The 26,856-nt window shown below is 43.8% G+C and overlaps 1 protein-coding gene across 2 annotated transcripts in view; it reads right to left on the bottom strand.

Moving 5' to 3' along the window:
- The window catches only part of RPRD1B (regulation of nuclear pre-mRNA domain containing 1B), a 218,564-nt gene that overhangs the window by 68,852 nt on the left and 122,856 nt on the right, over positions 1 to 26,856 (bottom strand). For both annotated transcript variants that reach the window (XM_085619202.1, XM_085619201.1), the window contains exons 4-6: positions 10,130 to 10,207; positions 9,503 to 9,615; positions 7,196 to 7,322 (exon numbers count right to left, since the gene is read on the bottom strand). In XM_085619202.1, the coding sequence (XP_085475328.1) occupies positions 7,196 to 7,322; positions 9,503 to 9,615; positions 10,130 to 10,207 (318 nt within the window). The remainder of the gene's footprint in view (positions 1 to 7,195; positions 7,323 to 9,502; positions 9,616 to 10,129; positions 10,208 to 26,856) is intronic.

Raw genomic sequence — 26,856 nt, 5'->3', positions numbered from 1 at the left:
CCTAAAAAACAGAAGTTCGGGGACGCTCCAAGTAAGGTGGTGTCACCAGAAGTGATGTCACGGAATTTGCCAGTCTCAGTCTGCAATGCGGTGAATACATACAAGATACAAGTAGAGGTGTAATAATGAACAGAAAAAAATGTGCTAGTGACTCAAACGCTAGTTTGGGCTGAATGAGCGACCGCCAGTAAGGCTCCCAGTAAGGAGCTAGACATTTTTGACAGGCATCTTAAAGCTAACGTGGGGGTGTGGAGAGACGTGCCAACAACTCTATTGCCTGTACGAGCAGTGATGCCAAACACGTAATGACTAACTGAGCTGCCAGGTGGCCATCCCCGTATCCTGTGTGACATCTTCACCCAGAAACCTGCAATTTGCATATTTTCAGGTCAAGGTAAAGTTTTAAAATCCCAAAGTAGCAGTTTATGTCAGCTAAAGGGCAAGACTGGCTCCAAGCGTCAAACGTAACAGCGACAAACTTGCCACCATATAAAGTGGAAAGTGCATCAGCTGAAGTAGCTCCCACTGTCAGGCTCCTGCTCCCTCTCCACTGCTAACATCGACCCTCTGCACTCCGTGTTGCTCTTCGTCGCTTCCCCTACACCCTCCCTGCTCCCCGCCCCCAGGTACCTGGTCAGGTCACGATAGTCCAGGAAGGACAGGATGAGCAGCAAAGGCTCAGTGAGCAGTGTGTCCAGGCTCAGCACCACGGACGCCGCCATCTTCAGACTGTCCAGGGCTCGCTCTCTCATGGAAACTGAAGACGGACTAGCTAACGTACAGATCGGTTGTCCTGTTTCTGTCTGGTTGTTAGAGTCTTTTAGAAGCCGCATATGTTAATTTCTGCACGTCACAATTTTACATGGGTAATTTCCAGCGATTCAGCCACAGTTGTTTTTCTGTTGAAAAAACAAAAAACGGCTCGTTCGAGAACTCTAACATATAATCGAGCACCATGAAATTCCTGTTTTATGCTCGCTTTTAAAAAAATCGAGTGCTATATGCTGCCACATTTATTTATGCACTTTTCGTTTTGTCCTTAGTCAACTTTGATACAACGACTCAATGTGCATTTCGTTTGTAATGTTAAACTACAACTCTCATGAGCCCTAGAGCTTGCTGGTAGTTTTTTGCACATACGTCATCATGATGGGCCATACATATAGGTTAGTTAGAAATACCGGTGCAGGGCGGTTACGAGACTACGTACATAAAAAGATCACTACTGCCGGTTTCCTCCGGTTGCAGCTTCTGGAAGCCCAGGGTACCGACGGATATGTAAGCACACTGAATGGTTTGCAATGCCATGCGAGGGCCCTATTTTTTTATGCACAATGTCTTCATAAAAGATAGATTTCCAGTGAAGTGACCACTGCTCGTTTTCCATCAGAAAACGGCTTCATTTTTGAGACCTTATAATACTTAACAAATACTGCTGGTTTCTAGGTCTCAGTATACAGGATTTGTAATTTATAAATCCAGCACGTTACAAGGAGAGTTTCCAACTTCGCTAGGCTCGCTTTCACCTTCAAGCGTGTCATACTGCAGCATGAATATAGCTTATCCAGTTTGCATGCCAGCGGGATTTACAACGCTAGCCTTTGAACCCATGGGTCCTCGTTAGAGAGAGATCCTTAGTGGATTAGCCATTGCTGGTTTTCCTTCTGAAAACGGCTTTTTTTTTAGACCTTCAAATACTACACAAACATTGCTGATTTTACGGATTCTCTAAATATAGAATTGTGCAGATTACAAGGCAAATTTTAAACTTTTAACTTTGTTAGGCTCGCTTCCACGAGTTAGATTCGAAGCAAGCGTGACGCACGGCCACAGGATTTTAGTGTATTCATCTTTCCCGCAGGGTACGTAGGCGTCATCATGGACGATAACTTGATGTAATGCGTAAGCTTTGTAGTCTTCATAACAGAGGCATGGTGTGATGAAGAGTGTTTGGCATACCAACAGTTACGCTAGAGACGTTGTTGTACTTAAAAGTCATAGCTTGGCATTATACAATCTTCCATCTTCGTGTGAGTCCACAATGCAAGAGATAAATGTTCATACCAACTTTGTACGCGCAAGCACACCACCACTGCCTTTCTCCGAGGCGAAGCAGAAATGCCTCGGAGAAACGCAGCGGCGGTTTCAGATTCGGGGGCGTGTTTCTTTTTCTCTCCTCTTGCCATTGGCTGGAGGAGAGAAAAACACGCCTGAGTAAGGGCGTGGCTAAAAAGTAGAAAGAACAGCAAGAACACGCCCCCGAATCTGAAAGAGACGGAGCCTATTTGGAGGGACGGCTCTCTCCTCCAATGGCTGGCCTCTGTTTAGGAAGCCAGCCAATGGAGGAGAAGCAAAAAGAGAGGCGGGCTAAATAGCCACTCTAGAAAACATTAAATCTCCCGACTTTCGGTTCTGCCTTCGGCAGACCGGTAGTTCTCGACCTAAAAATGAAGAGAGCTGAATTCCAGGGTCCTGACAGAAGGAGCCGGAAAGAACAACTGACCCAACTGTCACCCCTGAGGCATGATGGGATATTGGAATCAGAGCTGCCTTAAAGGCACGGTGCCAGTTTTTACCTGTACAAGGCTTTTCAGTCTCTATGGTATTGTATTGCAATGCAGCCTGCAGGCTAACAATGTTTCTTCATCTGTGTTTGGCACAGTGTTTTTTTTTTTTTTCTTTCTCATGAGTTTTATCTCATTTAAAAAAAATAAAGATTTAGGTGTATTTGTATACCTATAGTGTTTATTAGCATATTAGATCTACATTGTCTAGCCTACTATGGGAGCTGCATTGGGTTGGAAAAAATAATATATGTTTATACATATACAGAGCTGTATATATATGTGTTTTTCATATATCATTTTTATTATTTCCGGGGTCCCCGCACATGGGCGGGAATATTCAGTGCTTATGACTATTGATGAGGATCCCCTGGAAGAGAACCTCCTGCTGCAAAAGCAGCAAATGGTCTTCTGAACAACACCCTGGCGAGGAGGGTAAGGAGGAGGAAACTTCAAAAAATGGGAGGGCGTACCCATTCTCTACAAGATTCAAGACCCAACGATCTGATGTGATCAGTCTCCAATCTTGTGGAAAGTGGGACACCCGACCTCCAACTGGACCAACATGTTCTAAGATGGGGAATCTAGAACTGCTTTCCTGATGTACCAACAGTGGCGGGAGGGGAGGTAGAGGAAGAGGAGGCAGCCTGTTGACGATTTGCACCCCTGAGGCCTCTCTTATTCTTCCCTCTGTACGATTTGTACAAGGGATTCTGCTGTTGGCTCTGCTGAAATTGTTGGCGGACACGAAAGGAAGCAGATCTCCCAAAGCCCCGATATCTTTTGTACCCATAACCTCTAGACTGCACTTGGAGGCCTAAAGATCTTGCGGTAGCTCTACTGTCTTTGAAACGTTCCAAGGCTGAGTCCGCCTTTGAACCAAAGAGCCTTGACCCATCAAAGGGCAAATCCAACAAAGTCGCCTGCACATCAGCCGAAAAACCAGAAGACTTGAGCCATGCCTGTCTCCTTGTAGCCACAGAAGACCCCATAACACGAGCCATAGAGTCAGCAGTGTCCATGCCTGACTGAATCACTTGTCGTGCTGCGGCCTGCAAATCCGAAAGGACTTCCAAGAAGTTGGCACAATCCTCCTCAGGCAACTTAGGAGCCAATTGAACAACAAAGTCCATCAATGCATGTATATATCGTCCAAGAAGGCAAGTTGCATTAGTTGACTTTAGAGCTATACTCGCAGAAGAGAACACCTTCTTCGCAGCTTGCTCCGTCTTCTTCGAGTCTTTATCGCCCAAAATGGTAGGAAAAGCAGTAGAAGACGGTTTTGAGCAAGAAGCTTGGACAACTAAACTCTCAGGTGTCGGTCGCGATGACAAAAAAGCCGGGTCACCAGGGGCAGGCCTGTACCTTCTCGAGATAGTACGAGATACAGCCGGAGAAGACAAAGGCTTCTGTCACACTTCCAGAATTGGATCCGTTAAGGCATCTGTGAAAGGAAGTAGAGGCTCAGAAGTTGACGAAGAAGTATTTAAAACTTCCGTTAGTATGTTGGTCTTTATCTCCGCAGAGGGAAGTTTCAGGCCCAATAAATCAGCCGCCTTCTTTATAACTACATGGTAAGGTGCAACATCCTGTACAACACATCCACTTGCAGATGGTAAGTCATACTCAGGGGAAGTATCTAGGCCACTAGCTTCCTGAAGGCCTTCAAACTCATCCACAAAGTCCACAATTTCTCCTTCCTCTTGATCCTGCAAATACTCCTTCTCCTCAAGCAATCTCGGAGCCTCTCTCCTGGAGCGATGCTAAGGCAACGGCGTCGGTGGAGCCACATGCGGTGTCGGAAAAGATGCCAACGGCGTCGATGGAGGAGCCTCGACATCGATCGAATTCGAGGTGGAGCCGACTCAGCGCCGGGAAATGCCAAGCCAGAGTCGAAGGCAAAAATGGCATGAAAGGAGCCTGGGGATAGAACTGAGGAACACCCAGGTTGAAAGCCAAAGGACCCATGGGGCCCGAAGGCACGCCGAATGGAGTCGAGGCTCTGGTAAATAGACCAAACATCGCATTGAGAAAATGCGAAGAGTCAGCCCCAGGAGCAGGAAAATGAGGATATGGATCCATACCTTCCTGTAGGGGAGTCACCTGAGGTCGCACAGGAGCCTGCAGAGTTGAGGACGGCGCCCGCACAGGTGAAGCCACACGGCCTGGAAAGGACCCACCCGGCGCCGGTGACGTCGCTGGAGCCGGTGAATCTTCATGAAACAAAGAAACCTCTGAAACCGGCGACGCCGCAGCCGAAGATGGTACTGGCGTCGCTTGAGGAGAAGGAGTTGATCTCGAACTGTTTGAAGACGAAGACTTCGCCCTCTTCCTACCTCTCTTCTCCTTCTTGGCTTTCGCCATGAACAACTTGGCTTCACGTTCTTTAATCGCCTTTGGATTCATTTTCCTGCAGCTTCTGCGTTCCTCGACGTCGTGGTCCGAAGAGAAGCACCACAAGCAGTCATCATGCGGGTCTGTAATGGACATGTGCCCACCACACTCTCTGCAGGGTTTGAATCCAGTCTTCCTGGAAGTAGCCATTCTGAAACAATATAGAGATACAAAGTTTGTTCACGAAGAAAATGGAAAGCCCTGGGAAAAACCGCTAAGTGTCGACGGCACAAAAAAAGGGAACTGACGTCAGCACGCCGACGAGGTCCCTTTGTGGCTCCGATGACGTCATACAGTGCCGCAAGCGTAGCCTTGCTATTGTGACGTCCTCGTCGACGTGGGAGAGCTAGGAAAGAATTTTCCCGCAGAATGCTGGTGCAGGGGGGTATTGAAAAGGTGAGGAATCCACAGGCAGAAATATCCATCAGAAACTGTTGTTCAGGCCTAGGGTAATTTTAACAGTTTACTTCTTTTTAAGTCAACCAGGAATTCCAAGCCTCACATCGGCAAATGATTCATGTAAGTGAATATATAAAAGATCCAATGCTGGAGAATACTTAATTTCCTCTTCTCTTGACCATGCTTCTCAGCCTCAAACCTACACCATGCCCTTTTATTTACTCTTTCATTGCTATTCCCAACAAGAAACCGATATCTTAGACCCGTTACTTTTACTTCATATGACTGCTTGCTGCCTTCCACAGTGCCTATCAAATCTCCACCTCTCATCTAGTAACACGTTTTGGACTTATCTGCCATCACTTGTGGCACTCCTAGCCCAAATCGTAAACTCCACCCTGTCTGAATTCCTTCTTTTGCTCAATGCCATACTCAACTCTTTCAAGTATAAAAGCTTTTCTTATCTGGTGGCATGCTGACTATCTCAGACCCATGCAAGGCTTCAATTATTTGCTCATTCCATAGTTCTAATCATCTCAGGGTCATAATATTCGACATCACCATGGATGTTCTCCAATACCATCTACCTTTGCAATAATTATGTATTGCACCTAGTCTTCATGTGCTTGATCGCATCATTAATTGGATGCCTTTCCCCTGCCAGTTACTTTTGCCTCAGTCATGTGCCATGACGATTCTCTTACTGTGCCTGTTTTGAGTCACACTCATGATCTACAAATGCATCCTCCTTTCCTGCCTTCCTTCATGTGTTGTGTCTCTTAGCATATAATATGTAGTGCACACTTCCAATGTTGGTTAGGCTCTTCGCCATGCCTGCATAACATCCCATGACTTGGCTCGCCGCCTTCATTTCACGGACTCTGCCCAGTTAGATTTACTCATTTCTACTGAACTAGTATCGCCATGTACTGAATGGTCATCTTCTTCCATGGCTTGTAAACAACTTTTGTTCCCATATCCTCAATCTAACTACCCTTATTGTGCATTGTAGCAGATTATCTTCACAGATCATTGCTTCTGCAAGAAGTCTCTTCTTTCTAAGTCCAGCACTGTTTAGCCACCATTGACATTTCTTGTATTAGTTCTCTAGTACTTACATGCTTTGCACTTCTTAGGCTCACTTCTTATGTATTACAGCATTTATTTTTCCTTCCCACAACTTGCATTTGTTATCCACTTTAATCAGTTAGCTTACAATTTCCATGGTTTAAGGCACATATAGCTTCCTGTGTCATGCCTTGTACTCCCTACCTTCTCTGGCCAATCTCTGCACTTGTAATCATAGCAAACAAGGCAACTTTCTGATTAGCTATGGTCAGACAGCTATCTTTTTCGCTGTTCATGTTTTCAACTTTTTATGTTCTCTTCCTAGGCCTTACATCAGTGTCGGCCCTTCGCTAGCCTTGCACACCAAAGCCTGCGTTGTCACTTATATCACAGTTGCTTGCACTAGATTACCCTCCCATGTCTGGCACACATTATCGCATATTCTCATGCTCGGCATCTCATGCTGTATCATCATTTTTACTCCTTTTCCACACATTGCACTAGTTTCTTTTCATGCCTTGCACCAATTTTGTCATGCTTTACTCTACTCATGCCTTGCAAGCCCTGAACCTATTATCTTCCTTTCCCAATCTTTCCACCTGATATCTTCACATGCCATATACCTGTAATCTTCTCCTATGCATTTGCACCAGTTATCGTCTCTCACATGAGGAAGGTTTTGTTTCCCATGCCTGTTCCTTGCATCAATCTCATGCTCTGCACCTGTTATCTTCTCTTTCAATGCCCAGCCTCATTCCAAAGAAACGCACCGGTTATTTTTTCGAGTAAGGACACATCTTGAACTTCCTGTGGCAGAGATGCAATCTTCTGCCGGACAGTGGCATCACCCGAAGCTGCATTCTCAAGTTCCTGCAGTGCTTTGATCAAATCATCAGCCTGAAGAAAGAAAAAAAAATTATGCTTTCAAGAAAACAAAGCTAGGATCTGTCTACTATGTCATAGCTTTGGTAATACTTCACCCTGCTAATGTTTGCCTTTGAGGTCTGGTATTAAAATCCCTTGTTTAAGAGCTGCATTTCCAGTGAGTACTGGAACCACATTTGTGGGCACACCCTCAGTTACTGTCTGAACAAGATGCCAGTGAGCGAGTGTCTTAACCATCATCTCCATGTGCTGAATCATCTTAAGCTTTAGCACTTAAGCACCTCTGGTGGTGTATGTGTGCTAAATAGAATAGAATGTACAGTGGATCAAATATCAGTTTATCAAGTACAAGTTATGACAAAGTAAATCTTGTACTCCAAACCCACTCAGTGGCCTGGATGATACATTTGCTTAGGGATGGAACCAAAACACAGCAAAACCAAAAGGTATGTGGACGCCACAGTGAATGAATGCACCCAGAAGCCATTTACAACCTCTGATATAGTAACTGGGCTACTGCCTGGACTTTTCTTTCTATCTAATAAGCTTTAACATAGACTACAAAGTGGGGGCCATGTTGAAGCAGGATGGAAAAGTAGGAGCGTAAATCTCTCTAATGAAATCCTTTAATAACAAAGTCCACTGTCAATCTTCCTCTATGGGTTAGGAAGATGTCCAAGAACATAACCAGCAATAGAAGGCAGGTACGATGCACACTAGACCTGATCAAACATCAATAAATGGTTTAGGTTGAATACGCTTATAAGCCACAAAGGAAAGCAATTTGCCCAGTGGACAATGTACTGGTATAAATGCCCAGCTATAAAACTCCATGGGGAAAAAACATTTGCTTTTAAACTGAACTGATGCATAGCTGGGTATTTGGTCTGCATAGGGTCCTGAGAAAAAGACCCAAATAGCCTGATGACTTTTCTTCAGCAACTAAGTTATTAAGCAACCAAGCTCTGACACAGGGCAAGATTGCACAACAACACTAAACTCGCCCTGTCCTCCTTGAGAAAGGTGATCATGTGTAACTTAGGGACATGTCAAACGATTTCCAGAGATCTGAGAACCAGAATCAGTTGGGCCACTTAGGAGCAATCATCGTCACTGGGCAGCTTGGCCTCTTCCTGATCTTGAAAAGCAGAAGTACTGTGCAAGTCGTAAATAAAAATTTGCACACAGCTGATTAGGAGTGCAAGGGAAGATGCATCCCTGTCTATTCAGAAAGCGTCAAGGTTGCACTTTGTGTTGCTCTGTGATGCAAAGAAGGCTTACTTCCAGATTACAGCCATTCACGAAGCACTTTTTTTGTATGCTCAACATGGTAGCCGAAAGAGGTTTGTCAAATAGGCAACAGAGAAAATATTATTCAGCAAGCACATCAAAATGCCACTGCAAGTCTGTATAACTATGGAACTGTGAATCCTACACATGATTAAGATGTGTAAGTCAATATCTTATCTTCAAGAAACTGCATAAAACTAAAAAAAGCAATATAAATCGCCTATAGCTGTAAAATAACAATTCAATGCAGCAATTTGTTTTTGATGGACCAAATACCAAGAACTTGCAGTGGAACCATGGTGGTCACTCAGTCATTCTCTGAAGAATCCTGTATTACGGACTCCTATTGTAAGTGTCTCCTATTACAAAGCTTTTAACTAACACCTACCACACAAAGTTAATCAAGTAATGGGAAGATGCGCTCTTTCACCATTGCTGGTCTTTTCCTGGTCTCAATGCTTGACATAAGTGGGTCCTAAAGCATCCCCTTTGCCAAAAGAATGCAATAACACAACAAAACAGGATGCTGAGCTTAGAACAGAAATCGGCTGGCTATTATCAGATATACATGCTATATTTCAAACTGCACTGCTTATAGATATCGTCCACCAGTCTTGTAATTACTCTGTTATTGTATTATAACTTCAAACTTACAGCTCTCAAGACAGGCTTGCTACCTGTAACACGGGAGCTAACACTTATTTTCACCCGTTTAGTGTAGCAGCATAGAAATTTACATTGCTCGCAAAAAAGCCTTATAGGAAAAGGAACCTGGCAATCAAAGTTTATCACAACATTTTCCAGCAAAGGATTCTTTTCCCGTCCACTCAACCTTTCTTTGCATGTCATATGCTGCTGTGTCTCAACCACCAGCCAAACGTGACTTTAACCCAAATACATACCACAAGGGGTCCTGTGGCTGGGTCTCGAGGTGAATAGCTGTCAGGGTACTCGTCGTCATCCTCTTCGTGGATCTGTTGGAAGGTTCGCTTCAGGGATTTCTTCTCCTCAACAACTATAGAAGAGAAAAACAAAACAAAAACAAAAAAAACACAGAAAGAGATTAGACTGAGACACAAACAAATCAGACACTAAGACATAAGCCAGTGAGAAGTTGACTCCTTCAGAAGAGGTTCTATCCTTTGAATTATCAATGTAGTAAAATACACTGTAACTGTTTGCAAAGTATTTCCACCAGATAGTCAACTGTGTAAAAAGCATACTGAGGTATATATTTGGCCAGGAAAAACCCCGTTTTAAATGAGACTGTTTCAAAATATCGGGGCAATCGTAGCAGCACCCTCATATCATGGTTCAAAAAGTTGTTGCAAAATCTTAACTAAAAAGACAGTAAGAAAAGACTGTGTGCTTGGCACATCAGGATCAAAAAAGTAAATTAAACACAAATTAAAGCAAAAGCAGTCCATGAAAGAAGGGGTCTTAAACGGGTAAAAGCACTCCAAAAGATCATGATGGGTAGATATAAGTTAGGGCTTCGATTCCCATCTCACCTTCGATCCCCTGCTCACCTTTATTCACCCTGACTTTATTCGCTTTTGCTGGCGCCATCTGATTGTCCCTTCGGTTCTCTCGCTCTCTGAAGACAGCTGCGGATGGGTAAAACCAGGGAAGTCAAATAATATGAAAAGGGAGGAGGAAAAAAAAAAAAAAAAGAAAAAAGAAAAAGCACCTAGTTTTCCAGAAGTGAATGAGGAAAACCAGGGAAACTAATGTACAGGTGTTCGTGGACCACAGACGTGGAAGTGCCTCGAAAGCCAAGTATAGTCCTCAGAATGCAAAAACAGCAGGCCCGTACTGTGCCAATGCCACATTTAAAGCCAATTAATTGATTGGTCACTTTATTCATATATTCAAAAATGAGAAAGTGCAGTGGTTAAGATATTTCCAAAGTTATCAAAAAGGCAATAAGATCTTTCTATCAAAATACAAAGAGGGACTTTACACCTGCATTGCTAAGGTCAACAGTATGTACATTTTCTATGTGAAAGGATATGCATGTTAAGAATAGACCCATGTCTATAAACAGTTTACTGTCCTAAGTCAGCAACAGCATATCAGATTCGCATTGCATATACCTTTAAACGTCCAGCTTACATCAGATTTTCAAACGATAATCAAGCATTAAAGTACTCCAGCAGAAAGCACTCCGCTAGACAAACTTTCTAAATGAGATGTGTGTTATGATGGTTCAATTTCAGGAGTCTTCAACACATTCAAATAAATTGAGCGATGGGGATGGTGGAAATCTTGCAAAACGTTCATGAAAAAGAGGAGGGCATTTTATTATGTGTTATAGGGCTGTCTGTATGGGCTAGTCCTTCATACGTTCTGTTAAAACACTGCATTAAATCCAGACTTGTGTTTGCCCCCTTCTAGCATACCGGTACAAGTTACACTACTCACTATGCGTGAAATCACTACAATCAACTCCAAGTACTGTAAACGTCACAAAGGTTTGAGTATAGGAGGGTCCATCCAAAGAAAACTGTTCACTTGGTAATTTGCGTGTATTAACGTGAATACTCAATCTAACCAGGTAAAGGCACACCAGTAACAGCAAAATATGGGTTTAATCTTCCTCGACAATTTCCAGTTGAATATAAAAATTCCTCTCACAGTTGAGCTGCGATCAAGTGGGAGGATGTTGGTCACCTGTGTGACTGCTAAGATGTCAAATGATATCCGGGCACCAAAGCAGTTCATTCAGCAGCTGAAGGGATGGGTGAATTATCTGGCCACCCCCCGTGAAACTCCTGCTCTCGCCACAGATGTGGAGTCTGGAACCATAGCTGCCTGGGCCTGGCCCATCTCTGGCAAATATGACGCACATGCACGTGCACTGAATTTGGTTGAAAATGTAAAGGAAGAACAATCATACAAGAAGTGGCATGACAGTTAAAAAGAAGTTCATTCAACGGCAGTGATTTAGCACATTCATTATACACATGGTTTGAATTTGGAGGCATGGGGGGGGGGGGGCTAATCTCCACCTGGTAACCATCAAACCTAACACTCTACTGTTCAGTTTCAATTTGTGTGCGGTGTGGATTAACCCCTTTGAGCCAGTTAACCGCCACATTCTTCGGTCATTCTTGACTAAATTCTATAGTGCATGGCCAGCCGGCAAGAATGTATGGTGTGGGTACTCCCTCTCATGTTCGGGGGAAATGTTTCAGTGGAACTTTTAGTGTTTACCAGAAAAGCACATTTCTTTTCTCAAGCGGAATAAATAAACAATCCGTAAGTAAGATTGTCTTGATCTCACAGACTGATTTAGAGAAACTTCTTTTCACGACATAGGTTTCTGGAGCAAAGTTGTGATTCTGTGGTCACTAGTGATGAAGGACTACCAACCTTGTGATTAGAAAGTAGCTTGTTTTGTCAAGTGTTGTTCAAGAGTCCACCATCAAAGCAGATTAAAGGGATGGCAGTGTCCTTAATTTGGGATACCACTCAAGCTTACAAGAACTAGAGAAAAATATAAAATATGCAATTCTTTATATAGAGGAACAAAGGAGTTTGCAGGTGAAAAATACTGCTTCCCCAATTGCAAATATAAAATACAATGAATTTAGCAGGCAGCAATGAACTGCAGTACTCATTCAAATCCATGGACAAATCCCAAGACTAGGGGTTATATGGATGTGGGAGTACAGAGAATGAAAAAAGGAAGACCCAGCTCTTACAGCAGCCTTGTAAAGTACATAGTACACTTTGTAGCACTAGTGTGGACCCGAACAAAGATGATGTTTCAACAGTAAATGTAAAGTTAATACTTTATTAGGCCAAAGAACAAATGTGACTGACACGAGCATGATCTTGCTTACAGAACGTAAGACGTATGTTCAAAAGCATGAAGACCCAAAACAGGTATATTCAGTGCTAAAATGCGCACTACATAGTGGCAAACTTTACGGAAGGTCTAAAGATGTGTGCAATCATTTATTGCATACGTCTGGGACTGTGAATCATGGATTGATTAATGTGTTGAAGAGCACCTACCACGCTGATGGCATGTTTAATCCAAGGGTGATTCAGTTTTTGGACCCAACGTTATTTGCTTCCTTAATATCGCTAAGTCAACAAAAACTCCCACTTGTGGACACGCCTGTCTGCAGGCAGTACTTCACTAATAGCACCCTTAAGTGACACGTAGGAGGTGAGGCACAACTACAGCTTGCGAAAGAACACTGCAATAAAAAAGAGCAGCACCGAAGGCAGAAACAGATCTTCGTATGCACAAGAAGGGGATTTGCACCAGAGTAATACTTGTCTGAGGCTGCAAGCTGTAAGTGAATTTTTGATTCTCAGGACAAACATTGACCAACGCCTTACATATCCATGTTACAAGAGGGTTACCAATGGACGTACGTGTTCAACTGATTAAATCACTGAAACGATAGAAAATTTAACTACACTTACATATAAGCTTAAGATGCAAACACTTGCTACTAAGCAGAACAGTATTTCTGATAATACTAGAAGACAAATTTTCTAAGTTGCAACACCTGTCATCCTTGAGCAAGATCCAACCATCTTGTTTTCATGCAATAATTCATATTTGTAAAGCGCGAACATATCACCCCCTCAAGGGTTTCAAGGCGCTGGGGTCTGTCAGGGACATTAAGTGAGCTATTGCCCAGAGTCACATGATGCTGAGCTGATCTGGTGCCGGTGTTCGAACTGCGGGCCCCACGCTCCAGAGTCAGCTGCTCTGCCCCCTGCACCACACCTCTTCCTTACAGAAACTATTAAATCTGTACAATTATTAAAAATTGCTACTTTAAAGAAATAAAGTGACATTTTCTTTTTCAATTGTTTGATCTTTCAACCAACTGAAAACGGAGCGAGTCTTGGAAGTACTGGAAAGGAAACATTGAATGATAGAATCATTTTGAGCGGGATATTGGGTCACAATCCAATTAGATTTTCTTAACAGGCAAGAAGATATAAGAGACCATCAACTCCTCTATGAAGGTACGGCATGCCAGAAGTCATTAATAATCACTGGCGATTCAGAGATGTAGGACTGTTTTTCTTAGTTTATCCTGGATCCCCCCCTTCTATCCTGCAGCCTCGATTTATGTTTAAGGAAAGCATTAAATGTACTGTAACATCTGAGGGAGGTTGTGAGAGCAATTTTATCTAAGAAGAGTAAGTCTGTACTAATGTAGGTAACTCTCCTACAAAGGAATCGGCCCAATAACACACCAAAACATTAAGTGGGATGCAGTCCTCAGATAAACAAACCTAAGTCAATGCCGCCAAAGAGTTCCTTAGATTATTATGCGTGAATTCGACAAATTTGGTATCAAACACCTTAAGAAAGCCATGGAAACAGACTGAAGGGAAAAGCCAAAGAAATCTCAAATTATTTTACATGGGGCAGGCAGGAAGAGGTGCATGGACGGAGGGTGAGCCGGAAGACTTCAGATGCGAGCAGGAATGCTGTCCGTTTTGGTATTGATTTTTCTGCTCCCTTATGATGTGGAATGAATCAGATTTTGCAATTTATTCAGTATTTCCCGAAGAGCATTCAAGGCAATGACTTTATCCATTTGCATTTTTGATGTGCTGTACCACACCTTTTTAATGTTTGCAATAATTCTTTAAAATGTATGTCTACCCTAGAGCTCAATTATTGATTCTGTCCTTACTGAATTGACTACATTTTTTATATGATTTAAGATATCCTCTCTCCGAGACACACTGACACATGGATGAGGTTTAACGGTCTTTGAATCATCCACCCTTAAGTGTGCAGTTGAGGTAATATTTTTGGGTGCAAAAAGTTTGGGGGGGTTCTCCACACCCACAAACAACAATTGGAAGAAAGCCTGCATTTAGGATTAGATGTTTCACCCTGAACAAAAGCATCAAGGGTCTTACCAAGCAATAAAGCACTCAAATTATTTTGGAAGACCCAGTTGTGCCTACTGACGAGCAGGCTACATTCAAATAGTGGATTGTGGAAAAGTTCCAATCCCCATATGATAGTCATGAGCCTTGGCTATCGAGCTCCTGTGACCAGAGAAGTGCAGTCACCACTGGATTAGCAATCTACTGCCTAACAGGCCATCAGGCAATGAACTATACAATACTATCACCTCATAAGCTAAACTACAAACAAGGTTCATGTACGCTGTGACATGCTTAAGAGCCCTCCAATTTCTAACCACATTCCACACTGCACACTAAGCATAAGACACATTAGAACCTAAAAGAATACACTGTATAAGAAAACTAGTAGTATATAGGAAAAGGCCCAGTGTGCATATTCTAATGATCCCCCTTCAATTTCCAATAAAAGAATAATTGAATTTGTTGATCCCTACAAGCAGAATGAAAAACCAAACACTGGCAAAGCCAATAGGTCTTACCTATGAGAGCTATTGGCAACATTTTGTAGCCATGCTGTAAAACAGTGCTGATGCTTTGCAGTGTGGCTAAAACTTATTTTTAAAAACGCTATGATATAGCCACGGCTAATGTGCTTTTTTTATTTAAAAAATTCTCATTAGCACTCGATGCATCATAGTCAGCCAGTCAAAGTTGGCTTTATTTCGATATAAAACATACCTTTAAAAGCAATACAATAAAAAGCCAATTCATAAGAAAACAGTTATACAAGTTCAAAATACGAATGGCATAGATAAATTACATAAAAATTCCAATTTTAAAACCATGATTAAACAACATACGAAAGCCTTTTTGATCTGATCTTCCATGCCCAATTTAAAAACTTCGCCATACCACAGACGAGTAAAGGGCGCGTGTCAGATTTTAAAATACGGAGGGCCTCACTACATTGTCTTGTGCCTAGTTCTTTACATAGGGGTTTCAGCCACCTGAGGCGAGGAGCTTTATATGCGGGGCATTCAAATAAAAGGTGAGAAACCGACTCAATCCTGGTCTCACAGAAAGGACAAAAAGAAGTAGTCTGTGCTGGCACTTTCCATCCAGCAGTCAACTCACACACGGGCAGCACACCTATCCTAAATTTAAAATATAAAGCCCTATCTCTAGATTTTGAAATAATATCGAGATAAGGCTCAAGTAGTGCCACCTCCTTTACTAGTAGGAATTCAGCAGTACATCTGCATAGATTAGGATTAGAGTTTCTAGAATCCATTACCCATTTCCAATACAGTTTTTTCAGGACAGACTTGGACGGTGCGGTCCTGGACTGCCAGGCCTCTCCAAGACCCAACTCACCTAACAACCGCTTAACATCCCTCAACCATCCTATTTTATGCCAACCAGGCATTGATAAAACCTCATTTAGCCCCTCCGCATAACTAACAAGCTCCAGAACTCTCCATATGCGGCCCCAGAGAAGTAAAGGGCGCAACCTTGCCTGGTCTTTGATAGGGCAGCAGCCCATGTCAAGGAATAGGGGAAGGGTGGGTGTACCATAAGGGAGGCGCATTAGATCCTTCAAAAACTTATTTTCTGAACGGGTCAGCTGGTCCACATTCTGCGTCCCCCAAAGCTCTGCTCCATAAAGCGCTGCACTCACCCCTCTTGCCTTATAGATGTCAAGTACTGGGGGTAATCGGTCTGAGGGTGGAGGACCATTGTTCTTTAAGGAGTGCCCCCACCACCCTTTTATGACTTAGCAGCATTTTGTGGAGATGACAATTCCACCTGATGGTGTCGGAGAGGCGGATTGCTAAATAGTCAAACTCCTTGACCCTTTCTAGGGACACTGAGTTTAGTACAGGTGGCCTACCCCTTTTCTTCGGGGGGTTCAAGACCAAATATTTGGTCTTTCCCGTGTTAATTTCTAATCCCCTCAAATTACAAAAAGTTTGGAACCTATCAAGGAGGCTCTGCAGCCCAACTGGGGTCTTGGAGATCAAGAGGGTGTCATCAGCAAATAATAAAGTGGGTATTCTCCTGCCCGCCAGGGATGGAGCATCTGAAGGATTTTGTAAGAGATGCTCCACCACTCCATTGACATACAATGAGAACAGAGTGGGGGCTATAACACAGCCCTGACGGACACCTCTATTTACAGTTATTCGGGCGGTCTTTTGGCCCAGATTACCCCACCGAACCTGTGCAAAGTTTTCTGCATGAAACTTAATTATCAAAGATAATAGGTACGGTGGCATGCCTAAGTCTGATAACACCCTCCATAGGTGGCTGCGGGGCACTAAGTCAAAGGCAGTCCGTAAATCTATAAAGGCGAGATACAGACTGCCTTTGCCCAGCACGACCACCTTCCAGTATAACAGCAGCAGACGAAATGACTGCTCGATGGTCCCAGTACCTGACCTAAAGCCCGCCTGGAAATCAGAAAGTATCCTATTCTCCTCAACCCACTGGAGCATCCTCCCTAAAACCACCTTTCCTGCCACCTTTTGTGATGAATCCAATAGACTTATAGGGCGATAATTAGCTGGGTCATCCCGACTCCCTTTTTTGAAAATCGGGACGACCTCAGCGCCCATCCAGGAATCTGGGAGAGGTGCATCATAAAAACTTGCATTAAGTAATGATGCAATGAGCTTTCCCCATTCTAATGTATTAATGCGGATCAAATCCCCGGGTAGCCCATCCGGGCCCGCAGCTTTATTTGGGATAAGACACGAAATCGCATCCTCAACTTCTTTCCCTGTAAACAGGAGGTCCTCGCTCAGCCCAAAGAAGCCCTCGCTCAGCCCAAAGAAGTCAACCAAAGAACTTTCAGCGGAATCTACCCCAACCCCCGTTGCTACAGTGTAAAGGTTGGAAAAATGGTCAAACCATGACGCCTCAGGGATGTTGCATGTTATAAGGGAGTCCATGGGTTTTTCCCTGGTTCTGATTAGGTCACAAAAACCCTTCGAGTCCCTCCCAGCACTTGCCAGTTTTAAATCACACCAAAACTGATTCTCCCACTCTTTCTTCGCCTTACCAATAGCACCCCTGTACAGCTTCCTGGCTGTACTAATCAATTCGGTATCCTTAAGTTTAACTGCGTTTATTAAGTCCCTTTTCGGACTTCTGCAGGGTACGGAATACCAACCAGTGTTACCCTTAGGGCGCCCCAACTTGTTAGCCCTATATCCTGGGTTTCACACGGTGAAGAGATCACCTAGTGCTTTGGTAGTATAGGTAAACAGAGTGGAAATCTCATGAACGTTTAACACAAGGGAATCTAGTCTGGACAGGGCATTAGCCATAATTGATCTTATTTCCACAATCTTGCCTTCGTCGAAAGCTACATTTTTCCATTTTAGGCGCCTCCCGCAATTCGAGGGACAGATGTCACTTGTTGACTTCCTCGCCTGGGGGGGCTTGCAGTTTCTCCCCAACCGTCCACATTGGGGACAATGACAAAGACAGCGGGTTATGATCGCTGTCAGACGAAGGGAGGACTGCCATATCCATCAGATGCCCCCAGAGCTTGAAATTCAGCAGGATATAGTCAATTCGAGATGAATGACCTACCCTATTGAAGGTGTGGGCCCCACAGGAGTCCGACTTTGACCGTCCATTTACTGCCCTCACACCGTATTCCAGGGTTAGGGCATTTAAATGGATAGCACTTTGGGTCCAACTCTTAATCGGTGGTATTGACAGGGATGGAATACCTCTCCTAACATCTTCCTCTTGAGTGCCTAATATATCATCCTCGGCTAGGGGTTCAAAAGTACAGTTAAAGTCCCCTGCTAACATGATATACGTTTCTGGCCTGCAGGATCTAAGTGCATCCTCTAAACCCAGTAGGGTCAATGAGGGCGCGCCCCCTTTCGGGGGTCTAGCATAGATATTAAACATCTCTAAAGTCCGCCCCCCAGAGGACCCTCTGACTACTAGTCTCTGCAGGTCTGGGGACTTAGTTTCTATAGACCTTATATGATACCCCAAAATGATGCTTACCCAGATTAATAGACCGCCTGAAGGTCGACCTCTCCCAGCGGGCGAAAGGGTTGCAGGTACAAAGTAGGTAATGTAACCAACCTTGTACCGGGGTTCCAGACACCAGGTTTCCTGGAATAAGCATATCCCGTATGACTCAATAAAAAAGTTCCATTCCGGTATGTCCAGGTTGCGAGAAATGCCCGCTATATTCCAGCTGACAATCTTCAGGACCTCATCAACTACAACCTGCGCAGAGGGAAACCTCTGCTCGGATAGACTATCATGAAATCCAGAGTTAGTTGGTACATCACTCACTGATTTCAGCTGGTTTGGGGCATCAAGGGCGGACTCATCAGAATTTAAATAACCTGTAGACTCCCCAGTATGGGACACAGCACTACCCTTAGAAGAAGATGAATTACAACAGGGTGGCCCCAAAACTACCCCATTACAATCAGAAATGCAGCTCTCCTCCTCCTCAAGTACAGCAGATGACTTCATGGGAGGTTGGTAACTATTATGTCAATAATCCTGCCAGGACCAAGTGGGAAATGGGCATGGGTTTTGGCGAAACAGACTAAATTGAGGGAGATTATGAGGAATTTGTCTGCCATTCCATCCCTCCCAACTAAGCAGGCCGGGCGGGAGCTACATAGGGATTAAAAAAACTAAGGTCACACGTACCAATTCCTGTGTTGGGGCCCATACTGCCCTCACTATTGTTGAAACTACAAACATAACTGGCAACCCTAGGGTCTTCAAAGTTAACTATAATACAGTCCCCCATTATGTCTTTGGGCCGGGTACCTAACCAGCTAACCCTCCTCACATGGATAACCCGACCACCCAATGAACTAGGGAGAGGTCTGTTTTCCTTCAGCCAGAATAAGGTTTTATTCTTAAGTTCGGCGTATGACTCCTGTTTGTCTGGCTTTAGTACGGGGACCCCAGTAAGTACTGCCACATAGGGCTGGCAGTTAGGGGGTAGGTTGGCATTAGGGGCAGGCACACTACTTGGAGCATTTCTTAATTGCAAGATGGGAGTTGGGGTTGTTTTGCCAGATTTGGTATTAGTAGTACCAGTACAATTACTTTCGCCAGATTTTTTTAGTCGTAGCGGTACCGCTTGAACTTGGGCCCAGTCCTCGCAGTCGTTACTGGATAGACAATGCTACCCAGTGCTGTGTTAGATTGCGCCGGGACCCCCACTGTGGCCACCCCAAGCTTTGGGATGGCCACAGTTTGTACAACAGGGCTAATTGCCTCAACCACCCCCTGCACTGCCCCACCTGTATTAGTAAGGCTTGTTGAGGCAGTGGGTGACTCTCGAGGAGCAAGATTCCCTACTGACCCGTCCTCCCTAATTCTAGAGTGGAGTTTAATGAGAGATTTTAGGGAGGAGAAATTATCAAGAGTGACTTGCTCGAATCTGTCCAGTCGCTCTATTAGCCCCTTCACTCTCTCTAGAACCGGGATCAACAGTGATTTCACAATTTTTTCGAGCTGGATGATTAATGGGGTCTCGGTAGGAGGGCCTTCAGCAGGTTCAGGAGGGTCGGACGTCAAATCCACGCATGTCTTCTCTACAGTAGCACCGGTAACTGCTCCCCCTTTTAGGCCCTGAAAATAACCAACACCCACCCCTGCACCCTTATGGGACCAACCTGCCCTACTTCCAACTCTCCTAGGTTTCTTAGAAGGTTTTAAGTAACTGCCCTTACGTGGACTAACCAGTTGTTTCCTTTTACTAGAAGCTAGGCCATTTACTACTAGTGGTAAGGGCACAGAAGGGGAGGTAAAATCCTCCTGACGAGGTGAAGTAGCGACAGGAGGCAAAAGTGTAGGGGTCTCAATCGGCCGTGGCTCTGGTAGGACGCTCTCGCATCCCAGCGAAACCGCAGCGGACAAGCTCTCTAGCCGGTCCAGGCTGGCCCTAATCACAAAAACCCGTGGGTGGTCAGGGTCTAATAAAACATTAGCTAAGGAATCAGATGCATGAACAGGAGAAACATTGACTAGAGGGTCAGTTGGGCATACTGGGGTAGGGACTAATGCCAAAGAGCCCAACGATGAGCGTTTACCGGTCAGGGGTTCCCGAGAAAGACGCCGTTCTGTCATGGCGATTTCTTTCTCGATAACCGTAACAACCCGGGTAATAAATTGGTCCATAGTCCCAGAAACTCTACCAGCACCAGCCCCACCCACCCCCCTCAAGCCCCTACCAGATCGCGTAGACATTGACATAGAGACCTCAGCAAGATAGTTACGCCAACAGTCCATTAAACACAATGCTTGCTACACACACACCTCCTTCAGCACATATCAGGGGGGTGGCCCAGCCCAGCCTTGGCCGGCCACAGACGGCCACAGACGGTCCGCCCTTTGCCCGGCGCCACCCGCGCGCTCCCGCGCTGCGGCAATACGGCCTTCTGAAATAGCAAACTGAGGGGGTGATGGGCGGGGGGGCGGGGCCAGCAGGGAGAGCAGCCCAGGTGAAACAAATTGGGCTCGCAGGGACTCCTGGGTGATGGAGTCCCTGCTAACGTACTCGCAGCCCTGCCAGCAATGACACGCCCCAAGTCAGTAAGCAGAAGACAGCCCCTCTCTCAGCAGCAACTCTCGCTGGTGAAATGGGCGCTGTGGGACCCGCGAGGCGGGTCCGGCGAGTTGCTGGTGAATCTCAAGTCAGAAAAGGCAAAGTGCAATAATGGCAGCAACAGCAGTCCAGTAGCAGGTCCAGAGAAAGAGCTGGTAGGATCATAGTCCATTTTTACTTCTTTTTAGCCAGTCTGCACAGCAACCACGCTGCTTTACAGAAGGCTACAAACTGTGGCCAAAGTCGGGAATGCCTATGCTGTACAGCAGGGACAAAAGGCAATTGCACAGCCAATTATCTTAAAGGTGAGACCTATTGGCTATGCCAATGCTTGTAAGCTCTCGGCACAACACCCGAGATTCTGAGCAAATCAGTTAATCTCCCCATGTGCGAAAAAAAAGCCATTTGGAAAAAAAATGTCCCATCACTTAAAGAAGGTAATTGCGTCCATATCTAGGTGAAAATATATTTGGAAGCAGAAAGCATCCGTTGTTACAATAAAAGCAGTTAACATCACAATAAACATCCATTTGAAAGAAGAAAAGGAGTTCTTTCAAGCGCGTGCGGCACACACATAGCTACAAAGGGCAAGAGGTTCAACCAGGATAACAGGGAAGAAGAAAAAATAAAAATAGTACCACAATCACAGCGTGATCAGTGGAAGGACAGTAATCAAGCTAAAGCAATCAGTACTTGGTCCATGCTCGACTCAAAGGAAGAGGAAGTAAAGCAACACACGCTGACCAATTGGAAGCCAGAAAATAAGAGAGACAATGAAGCCAACGAAGTTTAAGGAACAGGTGGGCTGCAAGCCCCTTGCTGTATACAGTGTCTCTTGCAAGCGCATGCGCTGTTGCAGGGGACAACAAAAAATAAATAAAATCACACTATCTTGAGAAATATGCGTTTCAAATTCATTCTCTTATGGTGGGTGCTTGATTGTATCAATTAGAACAATTTTCTACTGGCCAAGTATGAGCAAATGTCACTGCAAGAAAAGAAGGGAAGATGGGAAAGCAAGTGGTGGCAGTGAGCAATTATATTGACACACGCAAAGCCATTTAAGACCGGAAAAGGGAAACTTTGAAATTTGCTGCTGAGATCATAAAGCAGCTGTAGGACACTCGCAAAAACAGCTGCATATGAAGGCGGAAATGATCGTAAAGCCGTTCTGGCGCAAGAGACAGCAATTTATCGAAACAGAGAACTGTAACCACAAGATACAGTCTGGATGTTGCACATGACAAACTATTAGTTCATCATTACAAAAAAACTGATTGTATTGAACCTTCCTTCACCCCGAACATCTGAAAATGACGGATTTTAATATTTAGAGTATGAACTTTACCAATATGCCCTTTGGTGTAACTCATTCTACTAAAGAGTTATTAAACCCATAAAGAAGAGCGAAAACAGTACACTTTTAAACTTGGTAGAACACTGGTGTTTACAGTACAGACCGCAAATACCAAAAAAAGTTTTGAAAGTATGAACACTGCTTCAAAGCTCCAGGGAAGAACAGAAGTGGGAATGGTGGGAGCAAAAGAGCAAGGGAAATGTTGTACTGGGAAGACGGTACATAGTGTGACATGCTGGTAGCTTCCAGTCCTAAAATAAGTTTCTAAGCGCTATGGAGAACACAGGTAGGGGCATGGGAGATAAGGGAAAGGAAGAAAGAGAGCCATGGTGACAGACAAATGGGAAGGAGAGAAGACGGAGAGAATTTTAAGTGGAGAGAGTTTTCCCGAAAAAGTTACATTTGATTGATAAATTAATAACAAACTCGCAAAAACATTTACGAAGGCAGAAGGGCCTACATCATTCAAACTGGAGACGTCGCAGCTAGTAAATGCTGGACTGTCAATTAAAAGTGATAAAACTCCTCTGGAAAATATCAGCTTAATGCAAAGCAGACAGCAATATATACAGATCACTATTAATTATCCAGTTAGAGCGACATATGCTATAGAGCCTTGAGAACTGTGCATGGCCTTTCTCCATTTTACTTGAGATTGTGATCGCTCTTTCCCCCAAATGTGCCCATACAATGTAAAGCCTCCTCACTCTCCAGGCTTTCCCACCTGTTGGGATTGTGAGTTTCTTTTAAATGGAACTGTGACCGCTTTAGTTTCCCTCTTCATAAAAAGAGGATCACCTAAGCTCAGCGATGTTTCAAGAGCTGTCAACTAATAATTAAACTAAAAAACACAACGAAACAAGGTAAACTACATCAAATACGAGACGTACTCCGCTTTCAATGAGGAACCTGCTAAAATAGCCAGTATGGAGTGGTTCCAAGCTGATATATGCATCGACTGAGTTAGAACTTTCCTTTGTCATGTTCTTAACCTCCGCAAAGCACCTAATGCAAACGGGCACGGACTACCATATATTGCTTTGGTAGGAATTTACTTATTATCAGTTTTAAACAAAAAACACGTTCCATCATCTAAAATCTGCAAGAACAAAATCAGTTAGTTGGACATTTTGCTCGTACAAAACCAGTGAAATTCGGCCGTTATAGTTAGTTCGGCTAACTATAACTCGCGCCCCCGCAATACTCTGCTGATGACGTCACATATTACATCATTCATGACATGGTCAGTGACATCACTGATGACATCTCAAATAACATCACTGATGACCTCAATGATAATATCATCCAGTGAATTTGTGTTTCAGTAAAGTTTAAATATGATATATATATATATATATATATATATATATATATATATATATATTACCTACTGGCGGTCGCCAGTAGGTAGTTATAGTTAGGACCACGTTTCCATAGGAAATCCGCAACATTCTATTTTGAATAACTTTGGCGCCGGTCGACGAATCCTCGCGAATTTTTCAAAATAGGTGGGGCGCTACGCTCCGCTCCTACCCTGAAAGTCTCGGGGGGGGATTCGTCAAGCGGGGGCTGAGATAAAAGGGGGGTCCCAAAACGCGTTTTTCCCATGCATTTTTCCATAGGACCTTTAGACAGGGCTACAGCCCGAACGGCTGAACAGAATTACTAGAAATTTGGCAGAGAGGTAGTCCTCAGGTCAAGGAAGTGCCTTTTGTAGGTTTGGTGTAAATCTGTTCAGTATATTCTGAGAAAATAGCCTTTAAATCAATATATATATCTGAGCCAGCTTACGGTGCGCTTACGGTACGCTTACCGTACGCGTACGGTGGCGTGCGCGAGCGCGATTCTGATTGGCTCTTAGATCTTAGTAAACATTCGAATCGGCCGAAACCAGGAAGCGGCGGCCGCCATTTTCTCTCTCGCACTGAGAGTGATGTTTAAAATATAAAGCACAAAAACATGTAAAGGGGCTGTTTAGACAGCTCCCACACACATAGCAATGTTGAGGGAGTCCCCAAAGATCCCCCAAGGCCAAAAACTGAATTTTTATTTTTTCGCTAATTTCGCCAATTACGCTTACCGTACGCGTACGGTAAAAAATTATAAAAAAAAAATAATTATCCACACTCCCCACCCCGTGTGCAATTGGTGCCCGAAGTGCACCAATTGTGCATGGCTTATTACAGATGAGTTAAACTAAAATATTTTTAAAAAAAATAATAAAAAAAAAAATTATCCACACTCTCTCCACCCCGTGTGCAAATGGTGCCCGAAGGGCACCATTTGTGCATGGCTTATAACATCAACGGAAAATTAAAATATTACCTTTCAAAACGAAGTGCATCATATGTCCTCCATGTGCGCACGGTGCGCGAAGCGCATCGTGCGTACATGGCCCATCTAGCGTAACGTGGGCACGCGGTGCGCGTAGCGCACCGCGTGCCCACCGTGCGTGCACGGCACTAACTGCGTAAAGTGGGCGCGCGGTGCGCGAAGCGCACCGTGCGCGCACGGAACGAACTGCGTTAAGTGGGCGCGCACGTCACGAATGGCGTAAAGTAACTTAGCATTTAAAAAACCGTACAAATTCACTGAAAAAACCATAGGTTTCACACACGTTATAGTTAGGAATTAGCATTTAAAAAACCTTGCAAATTCACTGAAAAAACCATAGGTTTCACACATGTTATAGTTAGCGGAAATTTTACTGATAAAAAACCAATGAAATTCCCCCGTTATAGTTAGTGCAGGCAACTATAACTCACGCGACCGCAATCTTCTGCTGATGACATATGTGTCTTTATGAAAAAAAAATATTTGTAATATATGTATAGCTAAAAATGTATGGAAGAAGACATGGGCAAATAAGTGTCTAAATACAGTATTAGCATCAGCAGAGGATTGCGGTCGCGTGAGTTATAGTTGCCTGCACTAACTATAACGGGGGAATTTCATTGGTTTTTTATCAGTAAAATTTCCGCTAACTATAACATGTGTGAAACCTATGGTTTTTTCAGTGAATATATATATATATATATATACCAAGGTGTATTGAAGAATGAGTGGGTGTATAAGTACCTGAATAGATGATTTAGTAGGTACGTGACTGACTGTATAAGTGAGTGATTAAACGTATCTTACTGAATGCATGGGTTAGTGACCAAACTGTGTAAATGTCGGTATCAGTCAGTCAGTTGGTGTGCAAGTGGCTGCATCGGTTGGTGAGTAGCTACATGAGTATGTATATGGGTTATTGATTGGTTACCTGAGTGTCTGTATGGGTGCCTGAGTGTCTGTGACTGTGCATAGATATGTGAGTGGTTGATTCACTGGGTGTATGGGTTCAAGAGTGCATGTGGAAACAGCTGTATGGGTGGGCAAGTGTGTGTATGGGTGTGTTGGTGAGTGAACGGATGTTTCATTGGTACATGCCCGAGTAACTACATATGTAAAAGGCAGTGTATGTGAGAGTTGGAGTATATAAATGACTATATGTGAGAGTGAGTGATTGTGAGAGTGGCTGTATGGATGAGTGTGTACTTGTATCAGGGATTGTTTAAGAGTAAGTATGTGTTAGTATCTGTATGAATAAGTGAGGTGGTTTGTGTATAACTGAATAGGTGAGTAAATGGAAGTGTGATTGATTCTGTGCATGCCTGACTAGCTGTGTGAGTAACTCTGGACGAGTGGGGGTGCGCGAGTGTCTTTATAGGTGTATGAGTGCATATGATAGTGTTGTATTGATGAGTAACTGCATGTATGAGTGACTGTATGGGTGAATGAGTGGATGTGTGTGTAGACCTAGGAATCAGTGAGTGGGTATGTAGTAACTGGTATTGGTGTGTCTATGGTTTCGAAAATAGTAGTCTGTATTTTTGAGTGGGTGTATCAAAGGTTATATTAGGATGGGAGGAGGTGCATCAGATTTTCGCATGGATGATGTCATCAGTGAGGTCATTTGAGATGTCGACTGATGTCATCAGTGATATCACTGACCATGTCATGAATGATGTAATATGTGACGTCATCAGCAGTGCATTGCGGGGGCGTGAGTTTTAGTTAGCTGAACTAACTATAATGGCCGAATTTCACTAGTTTTGTACGAGTGAAATGTCCAACTAACTACAACGTCCCTGAAACCTGTGGGTTTGTCCGTGAATTTCAACGGTTTTTTAATGCTAATTTCTAACTAGAACGTCCCTGAAACTTGTGGTTTTTTCAGTGAATTTCAAAGATTTTTTAAATGCTAATTTCTTACTATAACGTCCCTGAAACCTATGGTTTTTTCAGTGAATTTCAAAGGTTTTTTAAATGCTAATTTCTAACTATGCCTACAGAGGTTGGACATGTGCAGAAAGAGGAAGAAAGGTGCAGAAAGAAGCAAGAGATATGCAGAAAGAACCATCAGAGTTGCAGAAAGAGGCCTTGTT

The sequence above is a fragment of the Triturus cristatus genome, chromosome 7 (genome assembly GCF_964204655.1).
Source record: "Triturus cristatus chromosome 7, aTriCri1.1, whole genome shotgun sequence".
NCBI lineage: Eukaryota > Metazoa > Chordata > Amphibia > Caudata > Salamandridae > Triturus > Triturus cristatus.
This window is presented reverse-complemented; position numbering and strand designations above follow the sequence as displayed.